At 55.3% G+C, this 27,983-nt stretch overlaps 1 protein-coding gene across 3 annotated transcripts in view; it reads left to right on the forward strand.

Moving 5' to 3' along the window:
• TRAPPC12 (trafficking protein particle complex subunit 12) overlaps positions 1 to 27,983 on the forward strand; it is a 77,793-nt gene that overhangs the window by 36,341 nt on the left and 13,469 nt on the right. For all 3 annotated transcript variants that reach the window (XM_040992766.1, XM_040992765.1, XM_040992767.1), the window contains exons 4-7: positions 1,446 to 1,584; positions 18,349 to 18,461; positions 26,793 to 26,865; positions 27,319 to 27,392. In XM_040992766.1, coding sequence (XP_040848700.1) covers positions 1,446 to 1,584; positions 18,349 to 18,461; positions 26,793 to 26,865; positions 27,319 to 27,392 — 399 coding nt within the window. The remainder of the gene's footprint in view (positions 1 to 1,445; positions 1,585 to 18,348; positions 18,462 to 26,792; positions 26,866 to 27,318; positions 27,393 to 27,983) is intronic.

A 27,983-nucleotide genomic window follows, 5' to 3' on the forward strand; every position in this document is an offset into this window, starting at 1 on the left:
GCCAGGAGCCAGAAGCTGCATCCTGGTCTCCCACATGAATAGCAGGGGCCCAGGCACTTGGGCCACCTTCTGCCGCTTTCCCAGCGCGTGAGCTGGGAGCTGGGGTGGAAGTGGAACAAAAGGGATGTGAACCGTCCCTCTAATGAGGCGCCATGGTTGCAGGCAGTAACTTCACCCACTGTGTCACCACACTCCAGCCCCTTGTTGCTAAGTGTTTATTTACTTGTGGCAGAGCAGAGAGAAGGACACACAGTCACGGGTAGATCTCCCATCAGCTGCTTTACTCCCCAGAATGCTTGGGACAGCTGGGGCCAGGCCAGGCAGGGGCCAGGCCAGGCAGGGGCCAGACCAGGCTGAGGTCCCTCCCACATGGGCGGAAGGGAGCCAGGACTTGGACCATCCTCTGCTGCCTTCCCGGGCACTTTAGCAGGGAACAGGGTCAGAAGTGGAGCAGCCAGGACTTGAGCCATTGCCATGCGGGGCGCTGCATTACCGTTGGCGGCTGGACTCTGCCGCAGTGCTATCCCACAGAATGATAGTGAGTGCAGCTCAGTATTTTCTCAGCCACCTTTTGGTTCTGAACTTGTGCAGCCTGAGCACTCTAGTCAGTGTCTCCTCGCATTGCTGGGTACACACGGGAGCACCCGCATACTGCCCGCTCGGAGTCTCTGTCCCCCTAGTCCCTTTCACGAGGCCTTGCGTGGCCTCTGTCCCCCTAGTCCGCAGCACGAGGCCTTGCGTGGCCTTTGGCCTCCTAGCATGCTATAGCATTCACTGCTATTGTGTGCCCTGTGTGCCGTGGCTCACCACAGGTCCTGCCATGTCCCCCATCCTGTGCTGTTTTGTGCCATTCCTCCCCATGCCCCACAATGGCTCCGCCTCTCAGCACGGGGCTGTGGGCTACTCTTCCCAGCCCCATGCATGGCAATTTGTGCATATACCTTTATTAAATGCAAGAGTATGCTTATAAACATGTAATTATGCAATTATGCGAAAACCGAAGGTTAGTCTGGGCCTTGTTTTAAATATTGAAGACAATTTTGTGGGCCCATTGCGATAGCCTAATGGCTAAAATCCTCATCTTGCATGTGTCGGGATCCCATATGAATGCCACTGCATGTCCTAGCTGTTCCACCCCCTATCCAGCTCCCTGTTAGTGGCCTGGGAAGGGAGCGGAGGATGGCCCAAAGCCTAGGGATCCTGCACCCACGTGGAAGAAGCTCTTGGCTTCGGATCGGCTCAGCCTCAACCGTTGTGGTCACTTGGGGAGTAGATCAGCAGACCGAAGGTCTTTTTCTCTATAAATCTGACTCCCCAATAAAAATAAATAAATCTTTAAAAAGAAGAACCACCTCAATCTTGTGATACCCAATCAGTAAGACATAGGGTTTGTGCACCTGGTACATATAATGACAGCTTGCTTCCGCCGCGTCTTGTGTTTCCAGCTTTGGTTCGTGAGGCTGGCACTGCTGGTGAAGCTGGGCCTGTTCCAGAATGCCGAGGTGGAGTTTGAGCCCTTCGGGAACCTCGACCAGCCAGACCTTTACTATGAATACTACCCGCACGTGTACCCCGGCCGCAGGGGTAAGCAGCGACTCGGCTCCCCGTGCAGTGCCAGGCTTGGCTTCTGCCCCGCTCTGCGTTACACAGACTCAGCTCTGTGCTTCTGTACTTGCTGAACTCCAAAAATCAAATAGCCTAGCCATAAGCCTCCCCACTCAGGGCTGTGGACGCGGGGATTGGGAGGCCCACTCCAGGTCCCTTCCGAGTGGCCATTGCGTCAGAGCAGTGGGGTCACGTGGAGCTGGGCGTGGGCCCACTGGTGGTAGAGGGACCCAGGTGATGAGGCGGCTTCAACCCCTGACGAGTACACGCCCATGCCCCACACACCTCGCCGAAGCAGGTGCTGGAAGTCTCCATCCTGCTTACTGTCTGTACCTGAGCAGAAGGGGATTCCGAGAGAGCCTCGGGAGACCAGAGCGAGGGAGAGAAAGGGCAGTGAGCGGGATGCCCCGGCAGTTGTGCCAGGTTCATGGCAGAGGGGGTGTCCTGGTTTGAGGCCGTGGCCTGCTTCCGCCCAGTCGCGCTGCACACTTGGCGAGTTGGCTCAGTGTCCCCATGTGTCCATGCACGCTGCATATGACTAAGGCTGCCATTGACTATTCCTGCACGTGTGGCCTTTGCTGCTTTTCTTGGTTGTTCAGTAGCCTGTATGAGACTCCAGTACCCCTGCCTGAGACCCGTTACGCAGCAGAGCCATCCAGCTGGTTGGAAGATGTCGAGCCAGACAGGAGGTGGAGAACATGCAGAGAGCTGGAGTGGAGAGTGTAAGCCTTCACAGTACTGGGAGCACTGTGTCTCCCGGGCCTAGTTCCGTAGCCAGCAGGTCACCTGGTGGCCCTCATCGGTATGCCTCCTTGGAGCTCTGTCCTCTGTGTGGGAGCCCACAAGGGCAGGCCCCATGGGAAGACATTGGAATGGCGGAGCTCAGGAGTGTTCCTCTGGGTTCTACCCAGGAGCACTGATGGCCGTTCTGTTTGCTTAGAAGCAGCAGTTATGTTTTTCTTCAGCTTAAAAAACAAAACAATGGATTTCTTCCTAGTGTGCCTGGTTGTAGCCCCTCTGCATCCTGCCTCACTCCTGCCAGCAGGCGCAGGCTGGGCCTCGGGGTCGGCAGCTGGCTTTCATCTGTGTTCTCTCTGCCGTTGTGAGCAAATACAGCTCTGGGCACAATCCCATCGCCGCTGGCCCTGAGCCACCAGCACCCCAGGGCACGCATGGCCTGAGAGCCCCTTCTGGGCACAGTCCCATCACCGCTGGCCCTGAGCCACCAGCACCCCAGGGCGCCCATGGCCTGAGAGCCCCTGGCTTTCCTTCCTGTTGAGGTCCGGGTGGAGTCCGGGTTCATAAAGATGCCTCTGCATTCCTGTGGGCATCTAGGGGGCAGGGCTCGCTGTGGGGACCCGGAGAGAAGCCCCGTTCCCACCATGTTGCTGCCCCTGAGAGCTGCAGGCCCTCGGTGGTCTGTGAGTCAGAGCCTGTGAGCGTCCTCCGGGCCCAGGGTCAGGCAGAGCCACCCGCCTGAGGAACGGCCTCCCAGGACATGCAGCCTGGAGAGCTTGCTTCTCATTCTGCCTGAAATTAAATTGCCCTGGGATACAGATAAAGAGAAGACAGTGGCCATGCGTCATTAAGCAGCTAATTTAAATTATGAAATAGGCATAAATCCTACGTGCATTTTAGCTAAAGAGTATTAGCATCCATCCACGGGGTAGAATGCACGCTCACTCATTTTTCTTTTTGTTTTGTGGTGTAACAGCATAAATGTAAGATTTTGATTCATTCATTTCATTTCAGTTCACCATATATAAGCCAAACAAGTCATTAAAATGTGCTTTAAAAAGGGGGTTGTAATGATACAAACAAATAACTCTTTTGAATGAGCTTCAATGTATTTCCTTGAAATATTGGCATAATTTTCACCCCTTGAGATTATTATTCAAAATAAGGCATGTAATGAATCATGCGGAAATCATGAAATTGTCACTTTAACTCAAGGAAGGGGCAGTGTTGCTGCCAGGGTCAGTGGCCTTTGCCCTCAGAGAGCATATGGGCTGGCTTGGCCAGCCCCGTCTTCTCTGCGGCTGCTGGACCATGCTAGCTCCCAGGACAGGGCAGAGAGCGCCCCGGTGTGAGCAGGTGCCAGGACAGGGAGTGACCCTGTGGTGTGAGCAGGTGCCAGGAACAGGGAACAGTCCCATGGTGTGAGCAGGTGCCAGGACAGAGAGCGACTCCATGTTGCGGGCAGGTGCCAGGACAGGGAGCGACTCCATGGTGTGAACAGGTGCCAGGACAGGGAGCGACTCCATGGTGCGAGCAGGTGCCAGGACAGGGAGCGACTCCATGGTGCGAGCAGGTGCCAGGACAGGGAGCGACTCCATGGTGCGAACAGGTGCCAGGACAGGGAGCGACTCCATGTTGCGGGCAGGTGCCAGGACAGGGAGCGACTCCATGGTGCGAACAGGTGCCAGGACAGGGAGCGACTCCATGGTGTGAACAGGTGCCAGGACAGGGAGCGACTCCATGGTGCGAGCAGGTGGCAGTGCACAGCTCTGGCCTGGGCTCCCCTGTCTGTTCCCTGCCCTTCCGCTTTCAGGCCCTGCCCCATTTTTCTTCTGTTGTCCCACTCCCTCCCTGGTTCCTTCTGGCATTTGCTATGCCTCCAGCCCTCAGATCAGGCCCCGGTGTGGAGTTGGGGACTGCCTGCCCACAAGCAGACCCCCAGGAAAGTGTCCCTGGCTTCAGCCGTGCACTTGAAGAAGGTGCAGGGTTGGTGTATCCAACTTGATATACTAGGGGTAAACTCTCACGCAGACTCCCTGTTTGTGACGTCAAGTAGCTCTGGGGCCTTAGAGCTGGCCCTGCTTACAGACAGAGTGAAGGACTTGCGGATATACAGAGAGGAGAGACAGAGAGGAAGATCTTCCCTCATGATTCACTCCCCAAGTGAGCGCAACGGCCGACGGTCCAAAGCCAGGAACCTCTTCTGGGTCTCCCACGCGGGTGCAGGGTCCCAAAGCTTTGGGCCATCCTCGACTGCTTTCTTGGGTCACAGGCAGGGAGCTGGATGGGAAGCGGGGCCGCCGGGATTAGAACCAGCGCCCACATGGGATCCCAGGCGTGCAAGGCGAGGACCTTAACCACTGCGCCACCGCGCCGGACCCTGTTGTTGTTTGGTTTTGTTGGGGGGTTTTTGGTAGCATCATTTTCTCAAGAAAAGTCTTTTTCGTTTCTTCAGCAACGCATTGATCATTCCGTAACATGTTATTTAACTTCATGTTGTTGCAAATTTTCTGTTTTTCTTCCTGTTGTTGATTTTGCTTTATGGCTTTTCATTTAAGGGATGTACAGTAACTGTGTAATGGAGACTGTCAGACCGAGATGGGAGGGTACAATGCAGTGTGCACCTCTACTTCCAGACAAAGCTGGACTCCCAGTGAAGCTGCCGCTTGTATCTCGACAGTAGGATGCTGGACTCTGCCGGTGTCCACGCTGACAATGTCAGGATACGCTCCAGTGGCAGAATGATGGACTTGGGGCTGTCTGCTCTTTGTGAAGGACTAGACTACTGTAATAATATGGAAGGAATCAGGGCGAGGACTTGGCGAGGGCAGGAAGGGAAATCCCAGAGTCTATGGAGCTGAATCGTAAATAATCTAAAAATAAGATTAAATGAATAAAATTAAAGTTAAAAAGAGTCTTGGCAGGAATTACGTCCGTGGAAGGATGACATCAGCACCTCCTTGGTTATGTTTCCGATTGACGTCTCGCCTCGGCGTTGCTTTTTAGTGGCTGATGAGCCAGTACTGGAACAGATTGTTGGGTTGCACAGTAGTATGGTGTGATATGTCATGTAGTTATAGATGATCTTATGGCATGTGACTGGGGTTACTCTTTATGGTGTACATGTTTGCTATATTCTTATCTTCAGAGAAAAATGAGGGTCCATTTCTGAATGTTTAAGTTGAGCGTCCTGGAGGACAGCTAGGTTGCCCCCCCCCACCGGCACACCAGCTCCGTCGCTGCAGTCTGATGCTCCCCCCACCCCCAGGACACCAGCTCCATTGCTGCGGTTTGTTGCTCAGCATGCTCTTTTGCACTCACGAAGGCGCGTGCACACGTGCCGAGGGCCAGGGCCTGGAGTTTTCAGAGCTCGCCGAAGGACAACGGGGACCAGAGGGTGTTCCCCTGGGAAGCCCTCAGCGCTCAGGGCATGCAGGGCGCAGGCACGGCCGGGGAGTCTTGTTTTCAAAGCCTGTTCCGGCGGTGTGAGAGCATCGCAGCGAGATGAAGGTGACGAGACAGGCTCTTTTTAACTCCCTCTGTGTAGGTCAAGGTGAGTCACCGCTGCGTCCTTAATCCTCCCCACTCCTACATCAAGAATTCTCATTTCTAGTTCTCATCATCAATGCTGAAGCCTTTCTGTCAGCGTCATCAAGCACCGTAAGTCAGGAGTTTTGTGTTGATCTTGCTTCAGCTGTCAGATCTGCTTTCCCTTTGTGTCTTGGCGTGAACACGCCTGGTGTGCTGCTTTCGGGGAGGCTGTTAGTGTGTTCAGCTGTCCCTCTCCTGTTCTCCACGCTGTGGTGTTTGGTCTTCCATTCTTAGGGCCCACAGCTGTGGCTTGGTCAGTGACAGTCCTCTGCCGTCCCACCCAGGAGCTCTCACCTTGTCACATTGTGGTCGTAATGTCAGTGCACCCAGGCGTGCAGGCGTCAGGCTGTGTCCCCTGGGGCAGGTGACATTGCTGAGGGCTACGACCATGGCTCTGTGCGCTTGGTCAGGCACATGCAGGTACCAAGCCTTGTCCCCAGCACTGAGAAGCAGCAGCGCAGAGCCCGTGGGGAGCTGCTTGTATCAGAGGAGATGGGCAGAGGCAGAGGGGCCACTCAGAGCAGGACCTGTGGGCTGCAGCATCCACGTGTCAGGGTCCCTCTCGGGCAGTGTCCGAGTGTCCCTGTCCCCAAGGGGGCCCAGCTCCCAGCCCCTGGCCCAGGCTGCAACATCAGCCTGTCCACTGCCCCACACTACTGGCAGGACTGTGCCCACCCAGCAGCTTGACGCCCCACGGAGGCCCCCCTCTCTGCTCTCTCGCCTTGCTTTAGGCCCGGCTCCAAGGCAGGCTGCTTTCCAGCAAGTTCCTTTCTGACATGTGTGGTGACAGTGTGGATTTTCAGCACTACAGGGGACTGTCTAAAATAAATTTTGTAGGAGTGTTTGTGTTTGATGTTTCCTGAATGATTAATGAGGACGCTTTTACAGTATTTATACCAACCTAGATTTTGGCAGATCATGACTGTACATGGGATCTCCCAGGAAAGCAGATCCTGGAGGAATAACTTCTTACACATTGCGACTCGCCTCTTCTCTTTTCCTTCTTATGTTTTTTAGTCCAGGCACTTTCTCCCTGCAGGAGAGAGGCAGGCCTCCGGGCCGGGGCAGAAGCCTTGTGTGTTTTATCTCACTTGACAGCTCCCCTTAGCATGAAGGGTTTTACTGAGATCCTCAGCACGGCTCTTCAGGGACGGAGGGTTCGGCCAGATGGAGAGAATCCATGCAAAATTACTTTTATGTGCATTCCTTTAGAGTAAGCACGTGTCTGGAGTCCATCAAAGCCATGTCTGTGTGCGCGTGCCTGCGGGGAGGGCATGGTACCCCTTAGGACAGCAGCCGAGCTCTCGCTCTGTGCATCCAGGGCCAGATCTTGAGCTTGGTGCTTAGAACACGCAGGGCGGCAATCCATCAGGTGAGCACCACGCGTCGCCCCGAGCTAACGGGCAGAGCCCTCCCGCCGCGCCTCTCCCCAGTGGGCGTGCTGCTTCCACAGGAAGCCATGGGGGCCTCTTCCTGTTGGTTTTCCTTAAGCTGTGAGACCTTCCCTGCTGCTCTGCAGTGCCGAGAGCCGTGATGTGCCCCTGTCACCTCGCCTGTCTGTTGCTCCGGATGCCCAGGCTCCAGATTCCAGCCAGCCACGGGGAAGGCTGTCAGGCGGCCCTGCTGCCTGCTTTCTGCGGGGGGGGGGGGGGGGGGGGGGCTCGTGGGCGCCTCTGGCACCTTCCCGCAGCGTCTGTTGCAGAGTGGCTGAGAAGGGCCTGACGTGGCTTGTTGACAGTTTTGATGCATTGGGCCTGGGGATGTTCATTTGCCTCCTTGGTGGCTCCGCCTGGGAAGGACAGAGGGAGGAACAGCGCCAGCACAGAAATCAGTGGGCTCCTTCACAATGTGGTCTTGGATCTGTCAAGCCAGCAGGCAAACCTGGGGAGCCCACCGACCTGGCGGGTCGACCAGGCGAGCCCAGGAGCCCACCGCCCGGGCGGGCCGACCAGGTGAACTTAGGGAACCCACTGCCCTGGCAGGCCAACCAGGCGAGCCCAAGGAGCTCACTGTCCTGGCAAGCCGATCAGGCGAGTTCGGGGAGCTCACTGTCCTGGCAAGCCGATCAGGTGAGTTCGGGGGGCTCGCTGCCCTGGACTCAAAGGTTCCAAGTTAATGATCCACTTCCTTCAGCAGTCATTCAGAGAGAAGCAGCCCATTACTTTTGTTTTGTTTTGTTTTGTTTTGTTTTGTTTATTTAAAAAACATGAAAATGTAGCTCTGAAGGAATTCTGTTGTATTACTCCTTGTTTGACTTGGGGTTCCACTCAACATGTCCTGACAGTTCCAGGAAGAGATGGGTAACCCGATTTTGCTCTTGAATCCTCCCCCTGTGAGAAGCAGGAGTCATGGGGGCTGCAGGTGGCTCCTGTGGGGTGGCAGGAGCGCTGGGCAGCCTCATTCGCCGATGAGATGAGCGTTGGTGGCCGTCATCCTGGGCTGGGCTCTGGGAGGGCCCGTGCAGGTTCCACCGGGGTGGTGAGACTCCTGCCATCCCCACTCAAAACACACTGCAGAATTTCACTCTCCCTTCTGTGCTCCATGTTGGCTTTAAACACCTGTGTTCTTAAAAGGGAGAGAGTGGGAGCCATCGAGGAAGCCAGCTGCAGCTATGGAGGAGTGTTGTGCGTGACATCCTGTGGATTTGTACTGGCTGCCCAGTTTAGTTTGGTCCTAGTAAACTTAGATGGACATTTTTGAGACCTGCTCATGAAGATGTAAACGACAGTGCCTAATACCCTTTGGGTTACTACATAACCTGCAGGTTAGTCCCATATCATTAAGACCCCGGCTTAGGGCGAATACACACAAACACTCAGCAGCCATTGGAGCGGAGCCTCTGGGCATTGCAACGAGGTCTCAGGTGCTGCAGGTTGCTGGAGGGTGCTGGTGGGCTGCTGGAGGGTGCTGGTGGGCTGCTGGTGGGCTGCTGGAGGGCTGCTGGTGGGCTGCTGGTGGGCTGCTGGTGGGCTGCTGGAGGGCTGCTGGTGGGCTGCTGGAGGGTGCTGGTGGGCAGGAGGGTAATGAGCCCAACAGGCTCTCTGGCAGCTCTGAGCCCGGGTCATGACTAAGCTGTGTCCAAAATGGACTGATATCTGCCCTCTAGCAACTTGTACGTGCAGTTAATCAAAGTAAATTTCTTTTAATCTGTTTTTCATTTCTTTCAGCTAAAAATAAGTGCTTCAGTGGAAGCAGTAACCTTTGAGTTTACACATCCTGTATCTAAATGATATTTGTATACTATTTGGCAAGCCTCGGATCTGTTGTAACTGCAAACCTCAGTTCCAAAAGTTGGTGTACAGAGGAGTCTCTGGGTTCTTGTCATAGAATGAAAATTGTACCTGGTTAAATCCTTAGCCCAGCCCTTCAAGGGACCAGGAATTCTCCAAGTGCTCTGTGTGATTCCTGGTGACTGCCCCGTCCCCACTGCCATGAGGCAGTTCTCATACCATGGGGACTGTTGGCAGACTGGAGTCTTCACTTAGGATTGCACACTGTGCTTCATCCATGTGGCATAAAGCAGTCCTGTCATGGATGCCTTTACCGTGGCATATGAGTCCATTCGGCTATGGAAAAACGTCTCGGTTGCTTCCAGTTTGGGGCACTTGGAGATAAAGCTGCTATAAACATTCTTGTTAAGGTTTTTGTGGGGACATGATTTTTAAACTCTTTAGTTAAGTACCAGGACTGTGATTGCTGGATCTTACGGTGAAAGCAACCTTGGTGCATCTTCCAGAGCAGTCATGCATTTGCATCCTCATCAGCAGTGGATGCGCATCCCTATTGGCCCACAGCCTCACCAGCGTTTGGTCATCTGTGTTCTGTAGGTGTGTAATGGTTTTGGCACCTCAATATTTCCATATGCAGCTCCCTAATGACACACTGTGTTAGGCATCTTTTCATCTGCCTGTATGTCATTATACATCTTCATGGGGTGGGGGTTGCTCATATCAACTATTAATTGGAGTTTTTGTTTTCTGACTGCTGATTTTTAGGAATTTGTATCTGTTAGACTCAACTCCTTATCACATAGGGTAGGTATTCAATGTGGCTGTTAGCATGTGGTTTGGAATGCCCACGTCTCTGTGTTGAGGTTACCACCAGGGCAGGAACAGGAGCCAGGATGAAGTGTGAGCCATGCTGTTAGGCTGTCATACCTACTGGCTTGCATGAAAGCCAGGAACGGGTTACAGACAGCACAGGTTAGACTACAGCACCTTCCAGCAAGAATTGGGACTGGGGGCAGGCCAGGCCAGGCCAGGCCAGGCTACAGCATCTGACGGCCAAGACCAACGGGCTATTCCAGGCTGTCAGAGCAACCACAAGCATACTCAAGATCAGGTTGAGAGCGGGCCTGGTCAGGGAACTAAGGGGACGCCCCAGCTGGGTTGTGATTCCTATTGGTGAGTGCAAGAGCAGGAAGAAGGGCAGCGCTGGGCTGGTCATGACCTCAGTACCCCTCAGCATGGATGTGGACTGGGTCTGGGATATGCTAGACTGGGCTAGACTCTAGTACCCACTGGTGCTCACAAGAGCCAGGTGGGTGTAGGACAGGCTGGGCTAGGTCTCTGCACTCATTGAACCACACAAGAATTGGGTCTAGGGGTAGACCAGGCATTCTGTGCTCTAGCACCCAACAGTAAGAGCCTGTATGGGTGTGGGCTGATGGGGCAAGACCACTGTTCCTGCAGGACAGGAACTGGGCCAAGTCAGGCTGGGCCAAGCACCCAACAGTGTGAGATCTGCCACTGGGAGATGACCTAATTGGAGGAGCTTGCGGAATTCTCTCTGTCAGAATGCAGTCCCACCTGAAAAACAGCCAGGTTCTGCAAAATCGTGCTTCAACGCTATGAACTGCTAAATACTAAAATTAAAATAGACATGAGACAGCTGAATAGTAATCTATAGCCATTTTAAGGTGTATAGATCCCAGTTGTATATAAACTAATAATTGTAATGTCAATGTAGAAGTCATAGGATGTGATTCAGAACTTGCACTCTTTTTCTCTCTCTCTCTCTCTCTCTCTTTTAACATGCTGGTTACACAATACCATGTCAACTAATTCCATTACGTTATAAATTGTTACTGATGTAATGCCGGGGTTTTTAATTGATTGGGATAATACTCTGTTGGCTCTACCTTCAGACCAGAGACGGTCTCCCCAAGAAACTGTTGGACTTATCTGGACAATAAGATGCTGGACTCTATGCTTTGTAGATGCTTGCAAGGAAAGAATCTCAACTGAATCTGAACTGTAGTAATGCAACAAGAATCCACCATGGGGGGGGCAGGTTTTGGGGAGGGAAGGGGAAATTCCAGAGCCTATAAAACTGTGTCACATAATGCAATGTAATCAATAAAAAATAAATTAAAAAAAAAAAAAAAAGAATGCAGTCCCAGCAGGTGAATGCAGAAATCAAGAGAAGGAGCAGCCCAGACCAGGCCAGGGTACAGTAGCTGCCAGCATATGTATGGGTCAGGTTTGGAGGCAGGCCAGGCTGAGCCAGTTCGTAACACCCATTTGTAGATATAAGAACCAGGACGGAGTGCAGGACAGGCCGGGTTGGGTCACAACACCAGCCAGTTCACATTAGGGAGGGACTAGGGGCAGGCTGGGCCAGGCCAGGCTGTAGCACCTGCCAGCTAATGCTGAAGTGAGGTGGGCTATACCAGAGTGGGCTGCAGCACCCACCAACACACGTATCACCCTGGTGTGGGGAGTGGAGAGTGATCTCTGTGGGCAGGGGGGCAGCAACAATTCCCCTGATGGGCCGCTGCTCCCACTGGAGAGTTTGAGAACTGGAACCAGGGGAGACCAGGTTAGGCAGGGCTACAAAACCCATTGGCCTGCGTGTGAGCTGGGTTAGGGTGAGAGCCAGGCTGGACTGAGGGCTTATATCCACTAGTTGCATTCATGAGCCAGAGTAAGCGCAGGATAATCAGGATTTGTTGCAGTATCAACTGGCAAGTGCTAGAAATGGGGGTAAGTCCTATCAAACTAAACTGCAGAACCACCTGGACAAGTGCAAGATCCAGGGCTGGGAGTGGGCCTAGTAGGTAAATTGTGGGTACCTCTCTGATGGGCTACAACTCCCACCAATGAACATGAGAACCAGAGCTGGGGTTGGACCTGGTTGGACAGGTGGTAGCACCCACCAGCCTAAGTGTGGGCTGGATAGTAGGGTCCTTTGGGCTGAACTAAGTTGCAGCACCCATTAGTGTATAAAAAAGCCAAATGGGATACGGGACAGAGCGAACCAGTCTGCTGCACATGCCAGCATATGCAGGAACCAGGGCTGGAAACAGGCCTGGTAATGGTCATTGAGGGTTACTTCAACTGGACTGCAGTTCCTGCTGGTGTTTGTGGGGGCTGAGTATGTGGTAGGCAGGGTTAGGCTGGGCCACAGCATCCATTGGTTTGCATAGAAAAGATGGGCTGGAGACAGAACTGGTCCAGCAACTGCAATCACCAGTGTTGTGTAGGCTGATGTGGGTGATGGACTGAGCTGGACCCTGTACTTGTTGGCACACATGGGAGTCAGGTCTGGGATCACCTCAGATAAGGTTTCTTCGGAGACCCCCTACCCCAACTGAACCACTGGACTTAGAACTCCAACAATGAGGAGAATCACAGCATCTGTGCTCTGACTATGGTGTGTGTGTGTCAGAACAGGTCTCCTTAGTGGCTGAAGACAGCACAGTGGCCAGCAGGCCCAGATGCACATGGGAGATATGGCAGTCCATTGGGCCTGCAGAGGACAGATGGCAGAACAAATTGGAAAACTCTCCCAGCCAAGTATTAAGAGCAAATACCTGGGTGAATGAACACTCTAAGGTGAATTATGTCAGCCAATGGACCTTGGTAGGTTTTCCTCATCAACAGCGTTTCAGAACTGTCATATCCCTTAGCAGTACCCTTGGATCATGCTCCACATCAGGGACCAGGGATGTCATTATGTCGTTGGGTGGTGGTCCCCGTCCCCCAGTACTGGTACAGTTCAGATGCTGGGATGTTGTTGGGTGGTGGTCCCTGTCCCCCAGTACTGGTGCAGTTCAGATGCTGGGATGTTGTTGGGTGGTGGTCCCCGTCCCCCAGTACTGGTGCAGTTCAGATGCTGGGATGTTGTTGGGTGGTCGTCCCTGTCCCCCAGTACTGGTGCAGTTCAGATGCTGGGATGTTGTTGGGTGGTGGTCCCCGTCCCCCAGTACTGGTACAGTTCAGGTGCTGGGATGTTGTTGGGTGGTGGTCCCTGTCCCCCAGTACTGGTACAGTTCAGGTGCTGGGATGTTGTTGGGTGGTGGTCCCCGTCCCCCAGTACTGGTGCAGTTCAGATGCTGGGATGTTGTTGGGTGGTCGTCCCTGTCCCCCAGTACTGGTGCAGTTCAGATGCTGGGATGTTGTTGGGTGGTGGTCCCCGTCCCCCAGTACTGGTACACTTCAGGTGCTGGGATGTTGTTGGGTGGTGGTCCCCGTCCCCCAGTACTGGTACACTTCAGGTGCTGTGTGTGTTTCTGCCCTTCTCTCTCCTCTTCCCCCAGAAACAAGAAGAAGAGAAGGAAAATCAGAAACAGTGTTCTCATCCACATTCTTCTTTTCCTTGATGCTTCTCAAATATGTAAACATCATCAAAAATAAGCTTTTTTAAAAAAGTAAATGCAACAACAAAAAAAGTCACCTAGACTTTGTGTTCTGCTTTATGACATAGGACATAGTTTTTGCATTTTGTATTTAGGTCTGATAGCCATTCTGATAGCCATTTTGAGTTAATTTCATACAAGATGTAAGATCTAGCTGTGGATTAATTTTCAGATGTAAGATCTAGCTGTGGATGTAATTGTTCAGTTGTGTCAGAACTGGTTGTTGGGGAAAGTATCCTTTCTCTATTGAATTACCTTTGCTGTTTGTCGAAGATCGTCAGCTGTATTAATGAGAGGCTGTTTCTGGGCTCTCTGTCCTCCTCCATCAATTCAATTATCATTTGATCCCGAGCCCGTGGCCTCTATTACAGTAGACTTACAGTATGTCTTGAAGTCCAACACTGTCAATTCTTAACTTTTTCTCTTCAGTATTTTGTTGTGTATTTTCAGCCGTTTAGCTCTTTGTGTAAACTTTAGAATCGACCTACCGATATCTAGAGAATAACTTGCTAAGATTCTGGTCGACATTTCATTCTGTGTGTAGAGCAAGTTGTAAAGAACTGCCGAGGACTAACTTTTTAACTGTATTGGTGCATCCGATCCATGAACATGGTACATCTTGCCATTTATCTGTATCTTTGATTTCTTTCGTCTGAATCTTGCAGCGTGGTTTATGTAGCTCTTAGGCATGTCTTGTTGGATTTATCCCCATGTGTTTCACTTGTTTTGGTACTAACATAGATGATACTATATTTTCAGTGCCAACCCCTGGTTGTTGCTTGCAGCTATGTAGGAAGCCAATTGGCTTTGGCATACTGACTTTACATACTGCATGCTGCAGCCTTTAGTCACTTACTTGGTTAGGAGTTGATTTTTGTTTTTTGGTTTTGAGCTTTTTGGTTGGATGGGTGAGTGGTTTTTTGTTGTTGTTTTCGTTTTTATCAGTCCCTTAGGATTTTCTACTAAGGAATCATGTCATCTGTTGCAAAGTCCTAATCTGTATCATATCCCTTTTCTTTTCTGTTTTCTTTCTTTTTTTAAAACATCAGATTTACAGAGGAGAACAGGAAAATGTTCCATCTGCCAGTTCACTCCCCAAGTGGCCACAGTGGCTGGAGCTGAGCCAATCCGAAGCCAGGAGCCAGGAACTTCCTCCAAGTCTCCCATGTGGTTGCAGGGTCCCAAGGCTTTGGGTCATCCTCAGCTGCTTTCCCAGGCCACAAGCAGGGAGCCGGGTGGGAAGTGGAGCTGCCGGGAATAGAACCGGCACCCATATGGGATCCTGGTGCGTTCAAGGCGAGGACTTCAGCTGCTAGGCCACACTGCTGGGCCCTATGCTCATTTTCTTGATAGACAGAGAACAGAACACAGAAGCAGAGATTCTATATAAGACCATTTTACTTTAAATTGGATTATTTATTTATTTATTTATTTATTTATTTATTTATTTATGTATTGAAAGAATAACAAAGACAGGAGGAGAAATCAAGATAGAGATCTCCCATCCACTGGTTCACTTCCAAAATGGCCCCATCATCTGTGACTGTGCCGGCCCAAAGCCTGAAACCGGGATTCCAAGGACTCAGTTGAGTTTTGTTATTCCTGTTTTTTTAAAGATTTTATTCATTTTTTATTGGAAAGTCTGACTTACAGAGACAGGGACAGAGAGGAAGATCTTCTGTCCACTGGTCTCCTCCCTAAGTGGCTGAAATGCCAGAGTTGAACTGATCTGGAGCCAGGAGCCTCTTCTGGGTCTTCCATGCTGGTGCAGGGTCCCAAGGCTTTGGGCCATCCGCTACTGCTTTCCCAGGCCTCAAGCAGGGAGCTGGATTGGAAGTGGGGTGGCCAGGATTAGAACCACTCGTACAGGATCCCAGTGCATACAAGGTGAGGACTTCAGCCACGAGGCCCAGCCGTACTGGGCCTTCAAACAAGTTTTAGAGCCGTCATCTGCTGATGTATCAGGATATTTTCCCAGGTCTTGCTCAATGCAGAGCCTTGTCCAGATCCACAGTTGAATTAGGCTAGGGAGAGAGGGCTGCCCCTTTAGCTTTTCTGCTTTGTCATGGGACCTTCCATGGAGTCCACATTGCTGTGCTTATCCTACAGAACTCACAGCATCCTTAACCCTCTTCTCCCCAAGGTCAGTTGTACACCCTGCAGGCTGAGAGTTGTCCATCTGTTGGAAGTGAGTGACTCACATGATTGCCTTGCTGGTACAAGCCAGTTTGGGGTGTTCTGCATCAGAGCCTGCTGAGTGGAAGGAGGAACGAACCCTGTGGGAGATGCAGATGGGGCTGCCTCACTCCTCAGAACAAGGAGCCCATTGTTGCGGTCTGCTGCCTTCTAATGAAACTTGGCATTTGACCAATAAGTGCACACACGCCATGCCAGCAAGCAACCTGCACTCACTACAAATGAGGTGAAGAATTCGGAAGCGCCAGCAAGGGCAGTCACAGAGACTCGGGACTCTTTCTTCCAAAGAGACCGAGCTGTGGCTTTCAGACGTGGGATAGTTAGGAAGGCAGCATGAGAGAAGCTGTGTGGCTGCTGCGGGTCCTGGGAGCCCCTGGACCTCCATCACCCAGATCTCCATCCCTCCGGACCTCCATCCCCCCTGGACCTCCATCCCCCCGGACCTCCATCCCCCCAGACCTCCATCCCCCTGGACCTCCATCCCCCTGGACCTCCATCCCCCCAAACCTCCATCCCCCTGGACTTCCATCCCCCTGGACCTCCATCCCCCCAAACCTCCATCCCTCTGGACCTCCATCCCCCCAGACCTCCATCCCCCTGGACTTCCATCCCCCTGGACCTCCATCCCCCTGGACCTCCATTCTCCCAGGACCTCAATCCCCCTGGACCTCCATCCCCCTGGACCTCCATCCCCCTGGACCTCCATTCTCCCAGGACCTCAATCCCCCTGGACCTCCATCCCCCCAGACCTCCATCCCCCCAAACCTCCATCCCTCTGGATCTCCATCCCCCCAGACCTCCATCCCCCTGGACTTCCATCCCCCTGGACCTCCATCCCCCTGGACCTCCATTCTCCCAGGACCTCAATCCCCCTAGACCTCCATCCCCCTGAACCTCCATCCCCCCCCCCCCGAACCTCCATCTCCCCTGGACCTCCATCCCCCTTGGACCTCCAACCTCCATCCTCCTGAACCTCCATCCCCCCATACCTCTATCCCCCCGGACCTCCATCCCTCCTGGACCTCCATCCCCCCGGACCTCCATCCCCCCGGACCTCCATGCCCCCGGACCTCCATCCCCCCGGACTTCCATCCCTCCTGGACCTCCATCCCCCCGGACCTCCATCCCTCCTGGACCTCCATCCCCCTGGACCTCCATCCCCCCGGACCTCCATTCCCCCTGGGCCTCCATCACCCCCAGACCTCCATCCCCCCAAACCTCCATCCGCCAACCAGCTTATACATTCTTCCTGAGAGTGGGCTGTGAGCCTGTGCTTCCCCTACCTTCAAACCCTTGTGAAGCTCTACAGTGTTTAATAAGAAAGGTCTGAAGAGAATGGTCAAGAGTAAGGAGGGGCCAGCATTGTGGCACAGCAGGAAAGGCCACCGCCCGCAGCACCAGCTTCCCTGTGGGCACAAGTTTGTGTCCCAGCTGTTTCACTCCCAATCCAGCTCCTTGCTAATGGCCATGAAAGGCAGGAGAAGATAGGCCAAGTGTTTGGATCCCTCCCATCCTCGTGGAAGACCCTGAAGAACCTCCTGGCTCCTGCCTTCATCCTGGTTCATTGCTGGCTGTGTGGCTGTGTGGGAAGAAGAGCAGTGGATGGGTGAGCTCTCTGTCCTTTCTCTGTAGTTCTGCTGCCTTTCAAATAAAAATAGATAAATAAATGCATTGATGTGTGTGTTTACATGTATGTGTGTATATATATGTATATGTGTGTGCTTCTTGAGCGAGTGAGTGAATGAGTCAGTGCCTGGCGTCAGGTTGGGAGGGCTCCAGCACGGGACCACAGCTCTGGAGCCCACGCGGATCAGTGGGAAGCACCACCCACTGACCTGGTGGAAACTGATTTCCCTCGCTGCTTCCCCGGGATTTCTTCTGGAGCCAGTTCATCCGTCCATCTGTTCTCTCTGTCTTCCTTTCTTCCTTCTTCCATTTAAGATTTATTTGAAAGGCAGAATTACAGAGACAGAAAGAGACTGAGATCTTTGATCTGCTGGTTCACTTTCAGAATGGTTGCAATGGCCAAAGCTGGGATGATCCCAAAACCAGGATCCGGGAATTTCTAAATATCTCACATGGATGCAGCGGCCCAAGCACTTGGGCCATCCTCCACTGCCTTCCCAGGCCATAAGCAGGGAGCTAGATCAGAAGTGGAGCAGCCAGGACTTGACCCAGCACCCGTATGGGATGCTGGCACCTCAGGTGGAGGCTCAGTGTGCTGCGCCACCGTGCCAGCCCAGGAGCTGGTCGTGTCCGAGCCTGTCCTGGGAGCCCCATGTGCGCTGCAGCATGCTGTACTGGATGCTGCAGGACGCCTGGGACTGAGCTGCCGCTTCAGTGAATGGGGCAGCCTGCTGCCCTGCCGGCCCTGGGATAGCTTCTCCCTGCTGTGGGACAGCTTTGCAGGCAGCAGTAGGGGCCACCCATCACTGAAATATCTCTGGCCAGGCTGACACAGCACTCATTAGAAAGCCAGGGTGTGCTGTACAGCTGACACCATTGAGTGCTTCTCCAGGAAATACAAGGGTCCCTGTGCCTGGCCAGAGACACTGACCAGGCTGCGGCTCTCATTCCAGGCTCCATGGTCCCCTTCTCAATGCGCATCTTGCACGCAGACCTTCAGCAGTACCTGGGGAATCCACAAGAGTCGCTGGACAGACTGCACAGAATCAAGACCGTCTGCAGCCAGGTATGTCGCCACGGCCCGAGCAGACACGTGTCCCCTCTTCTCCCCTCCCTGCCTTCCTGGCCACACACCCTTAATCCCTCCCAAGTGTGCCCATGGCCTTGATTTGCTATTCACTGCCCTTGCAAGTCATCCGTGGGGTAAAGGGACATCCCAGGTCCTCAATGCCATTTTCTCTCCTGGGAGTCACCGTGAGCAGATGCCCAGGGTGCCAGTGCAGCAGCTTCCCCTGTTGTACTACTCCCATGCCCCAAGTGCTCTGTACCAAACAGATCATCCTGGCAGCCAGAAGAGAATCACTTACGGTCTCCTGGCACCTGAGCGGCTGTGCCCTGTCTCAGGACGGTCCTCCACAAGGCTGCTCCTCGGGGCAGGAGTTCTCCCTGGCAGTGGAAGCCTTACCACACCCCGGGTGGTGACTTAGAGTCTTTGTGGCTTATAGGCTGCGGGCAGCCCCATCCTCTAAGACGCTCCGCCTGGGGCTCAGGTGCCACCACCTCCCCCCTGTGCCGCATGGCGCTGGTAGGCTGAGGGCCAGCGTGCACTGCCAAGTTTGTGGAGGGAAACGTTGCAGAGAGCTGTGAGCAGCCGCGGCCTTGGCCCGTGCAAGACCGTGGTTGTGATTACCACGTCTCCTTCCGCTCCCTGGCCGTTCTTAGGGAAGTGTCATGGTGTGCCTGGGGTCCCAGTGGAGGGTGAGGAGCGGTCCCAAGCATGGACACACATCATGGGAGGCCTGGGTCCCCTGCTCTGCTTCCACTTCGACCAGCAGGACTGTATGTAGAGACGTATGGAGCTGCTCTCTCTTCTCTTATACGTGGGTCAGTAGATCAGGAATTCGTGGTGCCCATGTGTCCTGACCTTTGAGACACAGTTAAGGTGTGCATTGATGGTCAGAACAGGGTGTGCAGAAGTTACAAGTCAGTGACTGTAACTGGACTCAGTTGCCAGGTGCAAATATCATGTCATTTGAAGAGGTCAAGGCCAGTTTCCTGATCCTAAGGTGCTTCCTGTTCCCAGCCCAAGCCTCTGGGATCCGTAATGCAATGTGCTGGGCCCTAACTCCCATCCCCCCATCTCTGTGTTGTTAGTACAGTGTGCTGGGTCCTAACTCCCGTCCCCTCATCTCTGTGCTGTTAGTACAGTGTGCTGGGCACTAACTCCCATCCCCCCATCTCTGTGTTGTTAGTACAGTGTGCTGGGTCCTAACTCCCGTCCCCCCATCTCTGTGTTGTTAGTACAGTGTGCTGGGTCCTAACTCCCGTCCCCTCATCTCTGTGCTGTTAGTACAGTGTGCTGGGCCCTAACTCCCATCCCCCCATCTCTGTGTTGTTAGTACAGTGTGCTGGGTCCTAACTCCCGTCCCCCCATCTCTGTGTTGTTAGTACAGTGTGCTGGGTCCTAACTCCCGTCCCCCCATCTCTGTGTTGTTAGTACAGTGTGCTGGGTCCTAACTCCCGTCCCCCCATCTCTGTGCTGTTAGTACAGTGTGCTGGGTCCTAACTCCCGTCCCCCCATCTCTGTGCTGTTAGTACAGTGTGCTGGGTCCTAACTCCCGTCCCCCCATCTCTGTGTTGTTAGTACAGTGTGCTGGGTCCTAACTCCCCGTATCCTCATCTCTGTGCTGTTAGTACAGTGTGCTGGGTCCTAGCTCCCTGTATCCTCATCTCTGTGCTGTTAGTACAGTGTGCTGGGTCCTAGCTCCCCGTATCCCCATCTCTGTGCTGTTAGTACAGTGTGCTGGGTCCTAGCTCCCCGTATCCTCATCTCTGTGCTGTTAGTACAGTGTGCTGAGTCCTAGCTCCCTGTATCCTCATCTCTGTGCTGTTAGTACAGTGTGCTGAGTCCTAGCTCCCCATCCCCCATCTCTGTGCTATTAGTACAGTGTGCTGGGTCCTAGCTCCCCGTATCCTCATCTCTGTGCTGTTAGTACAGTGTGCTGGGTCCTAACTCCCGTCCCCTCATCTCTGTGCTGTTAGTACAGTGTGCTGGGCACTAACTCCCGTATCCTCATCTCTGTGCTGTTAGTACAGTGTGCTGAGTCCTAGCTCCCCGTATCCTCATCTCTGTGCTGTTAGTACAGTGTGCTGGGTCCTAACTCCCCGTATCCTCATCTCTGTGCTGTTAGTACAGTGTGCTGGGTCCTAGCTCCCTGTATCCCCAACTCTGTGCTGTTAGTACAGTGTGCTGAGTCCTAGCTCCCTGTATCCTCATCTCTGTGCTGTTAGTACAGTGTGCTGGGTCCTAGCTCCCCATCCCCCATCTCTGTGCTGTTAGTACAGTGTGCTGGGTCCTAGCTCCCCGTATCCTCATCTCTGTGCTGTGCTGGGTCCTTTTGGTAATGAGGAAGCTCTACTTGCTCTTCCTCCCAGGGCAGTCCCCCTGCTCTATCTTCCTATGGCAGCACTGCCAGTGTCAACTGAGAGGGACCAATGTAAGGGTGTCTCCCACCTGGTCCCTGGAGGCAGGGTCACCCAGCCTGGGCCCTTCTGAGATCAGGCCACTGATGGCGTATAGTGGGTGGGTGGAGGCCAGAACAATTAGGACAGTCACAATGGAGGGGTGAGAATCTGAGTTGTTGGGGACTCCCATCGGTGGCTGTGGGCGATTGGTCCCTTCATCTCACCTGCTCTGCAAATGGGAGCAAGTCACCAGGCTTTGTATTGTTAGTTGTCTAACTTTTCATGGCACAGCCCAAATGGTGGCAGTATTTCTCATGGTGTTCATTGAGAAAGGGTGTTGTCCTTTTTTTTTTTTTTTTTTTTTTAGATTTCTGTATTTTTATTGGAAAGTCAGGATCACAGAGAGAATGAGATACAGAAAGATTTTCCATCTACTGGTCACTTCCCAACTGGCCACAAAGGCCAGAGCTGAGCTGAGCCAAAGTCAGGACCCAAGAACTTCTTGTGGGTCTCCCATACAGGTGCAGGGTGCCAAGGCTTTGGGCCATCCTCGGCTGCTTTCCCAGGCCACAAGCAGGGAGCTGGAAGGGAAGTGAGGCAGCTGGAACACAAACTGGTGCTCCTGAGGGATCCCAGCCTGTGTAAGGCAAGGATTTAGCCATTGAGCCATGATGCATTGATTCTAATCCTGTAAGGAAAATGAGTCACTGGACCTGAGATAGTGAGCGGGTCTCCCCCACAGGATGCTCTCGGTCAGTTTCACTAATTCTGTGTGCTCCTGTGTGAGTGAAGTTAACACTTGGCAGCTCCCCCGGAGAACTAACCCACGCTGCAGGAACGAGCAGATGAGAAGGACCCAGGGCAGGGTCTGTGGTCAATCTTTCTCCTCCACCTCGGCTCTGGTGCCTTCAGGGGCTCCTGCAGGCCTCTGAGGGCACTGCCCGTCTCTCCCGATCATGGTTAGCTTGCACCCTTTTCCAAGACATCGCAGTCGTCCGGGACTGAAGAACGGGAAGTCTACTCACATCCAAGTGGGTTCCCTCGAGAACAAAGCACACTGAAAGAAGTCTAAGTGGCCAGGAGATGCCCGCACGTGCTCCGTGACTGCCATCACGGACTGCCATCACTGCCACACGTGCTGCCATCAGGGCAATGCAGAGTGAGACCACCGTGAGAAGTCACGTCGCCCACGCGAGAGCGGCTGCCCTCTAGAGGACCAGCAGGAGCGCACATTGGAGAGACGTGGAGAAAGGGGGCCTCGTGCCGCTGCGGGGAGTGGAGCCCCAGCCACTCCAGAGGAAGTCACTGTGCCTGGGGCTGGCCTGAGACGGAGCAGGGGAGCCACCACCTGCAGTACTGGCATCCCTTGTGCACTGCAGTTTGACCCGTGGCTGCTCCACTTCCACTCCAGCTCCCTGCCCATGCAGCTGAGAAAGCAGCAGAGGATGGTCTGACAGTTTGGACTCTGGCTGGACTTCCTAGCGCATGGCCTGGCCCAGCTAACATTGACATTGATTTTCTGGATCATTCACAGCTCAAGGAAAACCCTTGCAATGTCCTAAACCTACGGCCATCTCGACAAGACCGGCTCCTGCATGACTGCCCCTGCCTGTGCAGGTGGAGCGCTCTCCACTCCTACCCCGAACCTCGTATAGACCAGCAGATCTGACCTGTTGTGTGGCCCAGCACTCTGCAGCCCCATGGTGCTGGCCCCCTCAGCAAGGGTACTGGGTGCTCTGCTTAAGGTTTCCCGTGAACCGCCTCCCCTTGCTGTGCCGGCAGTGGCGGGGGACGAGCTTCTGTTACCCCGATTCCCGGGCCAGAAGACTCTGCCCCAGGGACTCCTGTGCTGAGGCAGAGGTGGGGTCTGGTCCCGGCTGGTGGCCTGGCCCAGAATCATCACCCCCGCCACCACTCAGCAGCCCTCTGCAGGTCACTGCAGAAGCCATTGGTCCATTCTCCTACCTGGTACCTTCATAACCAGTGGCTGTGAAGTTTGATCTGACACCACTGTGGCTGTGCCAGAAGTTTTAGTGACTGCCATTCTTGTGGCTGCCAGGAATATGTCTGGCCACACTGGGAGCCATGTACTATGAAGTGGGAGAGGGGCGCAGCAGTGAGAAGTGCATGTGGCCCTTCAGTCAGAGCATAGGGGCCCGGCCCCAGCAGGCTGCTGCAGGGAAGTTCAGCAGGTCGTCCGGCATACCACCAGTGACTTGGTGAGGGTTTGCCTCAGCTAGCATTGTATGGCTGAGGAACAGCCTATGCCTCAGTTTGACCTAAGCAAGCCACACTCAGAGAAACCAGCACCCTCGCTGCCGGGAGGGCAGGTGCCTCCTCGCCTCTGGCCTGCTCCCTCCACACAGGCCCTGCAGGACTGGCCCAGCTTTGGGCCCCAGATCTGCAGAACAGGTGTGTCCATAAGCAGGTTTGCCCAGTTGGTATACTTCTGCCACCTCCAGCAGCCCCCAGCAAGCCTGGCTATGGGCCTCCTGGAGTGTGTCAGGGCTCACGGCAGCTGCCGGCCACAGGAGGGCTGCATCTGTGCCTTCTGCGCCCTGGTTCTAGCCGGAAATTGACCTTGGCACACAGGCCATGGTGGTGTGCTTGTCCGTGGAGGGTTACTCATCAGATCGAAGGGAGAAATGTGTCTCAAGGAAGGGCCAGTGTCTTTCTGAAAAGGATTTCTGCCATAAGAGATTACATTACACATGCGCGTTCTGCTTGAGAGTAAACACACACTGCCGGGCCCAGCTGCCGTAGCCTTCTGCTGGCGTGCAAGGTGACTGTGCAGTGCTGGACCACACAGCAGGCCGTGTCTGCAGAGAGCTGGACTGCACACGGGCACCTCACCCAGCCCCGCCAGGGCTCAGTCACCCCACTTTGCTGCTTCCTCCCTGATGGGGGAGGGGAGCAGTTCAGGGCTGCACGAGGTTGGTGCCTGCCCACACCTTCGAGGCCACAGATACGCACTGTGCCACCGAGTGACGTGCTGCTGGAAGCGACCGATGCCTGCCACAGAAGCTGTGGTCACCATTGACCATCAGGGCACCCTTGTCACCTGCGGCTGCAAGCTCTGTATCTAGGCTCAGCTCTCAGGGGCCATTTTGCCCTTTGGGAACCTCTGGGTTGTGCTGTTGAGAGTCCCTCTGGGCAGTTGCAGCCCCGCCTGGACCCTTGTGGCCCTGAAGTGAGGGGAGTGGGCCCTCGCTGCAGGAAGTCCTCATGTCCGGCTTGCATTGCCTTGTTCTGCAGCACTGGAGTGTCAGTCTCCAGTTTGAGGGGAAGGGAGAGTATGTCCTCAGGATGCAGAGCCTGGAAGACGCTGTCCAGCGCCCATGGTGGTCAGTGCTGCAGACAGGCACACAGTCTGGCCACACCTGAGGCGCTGTTCAGCCCTCTCTGTGGTAACACTGCGTACCCCTGCCCGTGCTGCCGAGAGCAGCGGCTGGTGCTGCAGACGGTGACCCAGCTGGCCTGGTGCGCGGCCAGGATTGCACTGAGTAATCCCTTAAGTGGCCTGGAGCAGCTCCAGGAACATACTTCCCTCCAGAGCGCTCCTTCCAGAGGCATGCTGCCCAGTCCCTGGCCGAGTGCTGACCTCCTGGCAGTCTACACTGGTGTGTGTAAGTAAAGCCTGCCCCACCGGGACAGTCACCATGAGAACACAGGCTCCTCCATACAGGGCGCAGGACACGGCCCATCACCCCCCCCACACACTCCTGCTCATAGTCCAGCGGGCCGCTTGACCACTGCAGAGGTCAAGGCGGCCTTCGCAGCTACTCCTGGTCATACGTGAACTCACACAGCTGGCGCATTCACGCATGGCATGTCTCCTTGAATGAAACAAAATCGTCTCCTCTTGCCCTCCTGTGCTGGGGACAGGTGTCCCGAGCTGCGTGCCTCGTGGAAGTGGGCCTGTCCAGCCCAGGACCCCCCCCGGCTCACTTAGCCATGGCTCCTGTCACCGACTCCTCCCGGCAGCCTCTTCCCAGGCTGGCCATTGCTGTCCATGGCAATGAAGCCGTTGTTTTCAGTGGAGGAAGCAACCTCCGCTGCTCTTCCCTGAGCAGAGCCGGGGGCCTTGGATGAGCAGTGCTGGGCTGCGTTCCCGGCCCGTGGGCAGCAGAAGCAGGACAGACCACGCCCTCACAGGGCTGCTCAGGCAGTGGGGTGCTCGGGGCTACTGGGGATGCCAGGCTCCTGAGGTCCTGACTTCAACGCAGCTGGGGCTCCGGGCTCTTTTGGTCGGATGCCACATTCCTGGCCTGCCTCGGGGCCTGCCAGGTTCCTGACCATCCTTGCAGTAGGCAGCTGACCCCTACATGGGTGGAAATTGAGGCTGGGAGGCCCACATCACCCCTACCAGCTTCCATTCACGGAGTCACCACTCCCCTGCTTGTGTGGGAGACGGGGCTGCTATGAAGAGGGTTACAGGCCATTGCGGGCCCATCACCCTGGCCAGGAGCCCAGCTCCCTGCCTTGGGAAGGAAGTCTGCAGGCCGTTTTCTCCAGCCCCTGGGAGCTCTGGCAGAGCCAGAGCTGGGGGTGAAGCCTGGCCACCCCCATTATCATGCCAGGTCCGCGGGCACCCCAGGGTTCCTGCTCAAGACTGAGGCCGGTGCTTCAGATCCCACATTCCCGCGAAGGAGCGAGCACCTGGAGGTCCTGCAAATCTACTCCCTTGTCATTTCTGCCCCTACTGTGCGCTTATCAGCATCAAGTTTGCAGAGTGACAGCTGGGCTCGCGGGACGTGAGCTTCGTCAACCTGGCCTTCACCCGTGTCTCTGCTGCTGCGTGTGGGGCCCAGTGCCACCCATACCCCGCCGTGAATCCTCGGGCTTCGTCCTCCTTGCCAGCTGCCTGCAGCGGGGAGGGAGCTGGCTCGGAGGCTGCAGGCACCAACGCCCCTGGGGACAGGACCCCTCCTGGGGCCACTTCAGGAGCTGACACTGACACGCTCACTGGCCCAGCACATGGCAGCTGCTGCAGGAGTGTTTGGGCTCAGCAGAAACCGGGCTGTCTGGTGGGGCTGCGAAACTTGGGCCGCACCACGACCTCCATAGAAGGCAGGCTGTGGCCCGATGGCATCCTGGCCTCTTACCTCCACACCTGCCAAGACACATGTCAAGAAAGCAGATGATGAAGGCTTGGCTGTGGGCCTGAGCAAAGATGGGGGACAAGTGGGTGCTGCCGTGCCTTTCCTCTGCGTCTGGTGCCTCAGCTGGAGTCGGGCTTCTGTGCCGCTGGCATTGCCGTGGGGAGACGCTCCTCCTCTCCCTGCAGTACCTACTCTCTCCCCCACCTGTCATGCGGCAGGCACTCTGTCCCCTCTTGAGCCCACCAGGCTGAGGTTCCGTGTCCTGGGATCATGGGTCCCCTGCCAGCCTTGGGTGCCCAGGGGCATGCAGACATCCTCTGCAGCACTGGCTGCTCTTGAGCATGGGGGTGGTAGACCTGGGCCCCCCCGGTGTTCATTCTGCCCTGGCTGCACTATCCAACTGTTCATGACCTTCAGCACCGACTGCAGGATGGAGCCATCTGTGCAGGCTCGCAACTCCAAGCTCCCTAGCCACCCACTGCTTCTTTGCAGGGGTTCTTTGTCCCCTCCCCTGCCCTGGTTCTGGTGGGGATTGACCTAGCCACACCAGGCTGCGGCTGTGCTGGGGGCACTGGCACACGGCACTTGGGCTGAGGTTCTGCATGTTGACAGCCAGCCACTCCTGGCCTGCCGCTGACACCAACTCAGAAGTGGGTCTGCTTTCCCCCTTGCCGTGGAACAGGCTGCTCAGGCGGCGGGGGGCTGAAGCCATGTCTCACCGTCGCCATCACCTCCTGGCAGCAGGGGTGTCAGCTTCAGCCACACGAGCTTCTGTCTGCGTTCGCGGCTACGTCTTGGTGACCATGCTGTTCTCATGTGATCCGTTGCAGATCCTGAGCAACCTGGAACAAGGCCTGGCAGAGGACGGGGGTGTGAGCAACATGACCCAAGAGAACAGGCAAGGTGCGCGGGTGCAGCTGGGGGAGTGCTCATCGTCCCTGAGCCAGTCGGACAGGCTGCTGCGCTGCTCATGCACATTCGCTGTAGAACACGTCAGTGCAGACATAGGCCCCTCCGCTGGGAGGCCACTTCCGGTACATGGCAAGGCCTAGGCCCTGCCGCAGGGGCTTGGAGCCAGGCCCAGGCCCAGGAGTGTTACGGGAGGGGCAGGAGAGCAAGTGACCCCTGACCACAGCGCCTGACGTGCAGCTGGGATGCCCTGCCCAGGGCAGTAGCCCTCTTACACCTCAGAACCCAACCCAGACCTTGCTGCAGGAGGCTGCTCCGCTCATCCTGGCCCAGATCACCCCCGCGGCTGTCCCCAGCGAGCCCAGGCACACTGGGTATTCTGGCTGCGGCCACTGGTGCCGACTGGCGGGAGCCTGGGTTGCCTGCATCCATGCCCTTGTCTTGCAGCCTCCCTGCAGCTGTGGCGGGCACGCCTGGGCCGGGTGACATACTCCGTGGCCAACTGTCTGCTGCTGATGAAGGTGCGCGGGCGGGACACGCGGCGGGGGACCCAGGGAGCGCGGGGACATGCGGCGGGGGACCCGGGGAGAGCGGGGACACGCGGCGGGGGACCCAGGGAGCGCGGGGACACGCGGCGGGGGGAGCTGTGGAAAGGGATTTCAGCAGAATGGAGAGCACTGCCCCAATTTCATTGTGTGGACGTGGTCTGAATGAGTTGATGAAAACCGCCCTTCATGCGCGTGCGCACGCACACACACACACTCCCTGCCTTTCTCCGCATCCATCCCAGAGTGGTGTCCTTTGTTCTCCCTGTCCTGGCCTTGAGTCCTCAGATCCTGGTGACAGCTCAAGACCGACTCCCCACACGTGTCCTCTTTCTGAGCAGCCCCACCCCCACCAGGCTCCGGGCGGCGAGGCTGAGCCCGGCCCCTCCCCGCGCTCTTTGTCTGAAGTGCACCGCGCGCCGCTCCTCCCCTCCCTGGGCACAGGCGTCCTGCGTGGAGCTGCGGCAGAAATCAATTAGCAGTGGGCGCCCGGGCACAGCGCTGCCGACGCCTTCCGGGCTGTTCAGAGACCGGGACTCCTCCCACACTGGCTGGCCTTGAGCCGCC

Source organism: Ochotona curzoniae, unplaced genomic scaffold (genome assembly GCF_017591425.1).
Source record: "Ochotona curzoniae isolate NIBS_2020 unplaced genomic scaffold, NIBS_Ocur_1.0 contig_883, whole genome shotgun sequence".
NCBI lineage: Eukaryota > Metazoa > Chordata > Mammalia > Lagomorpha > Ochotonidae > Ochotona > Ochotona curzoniae.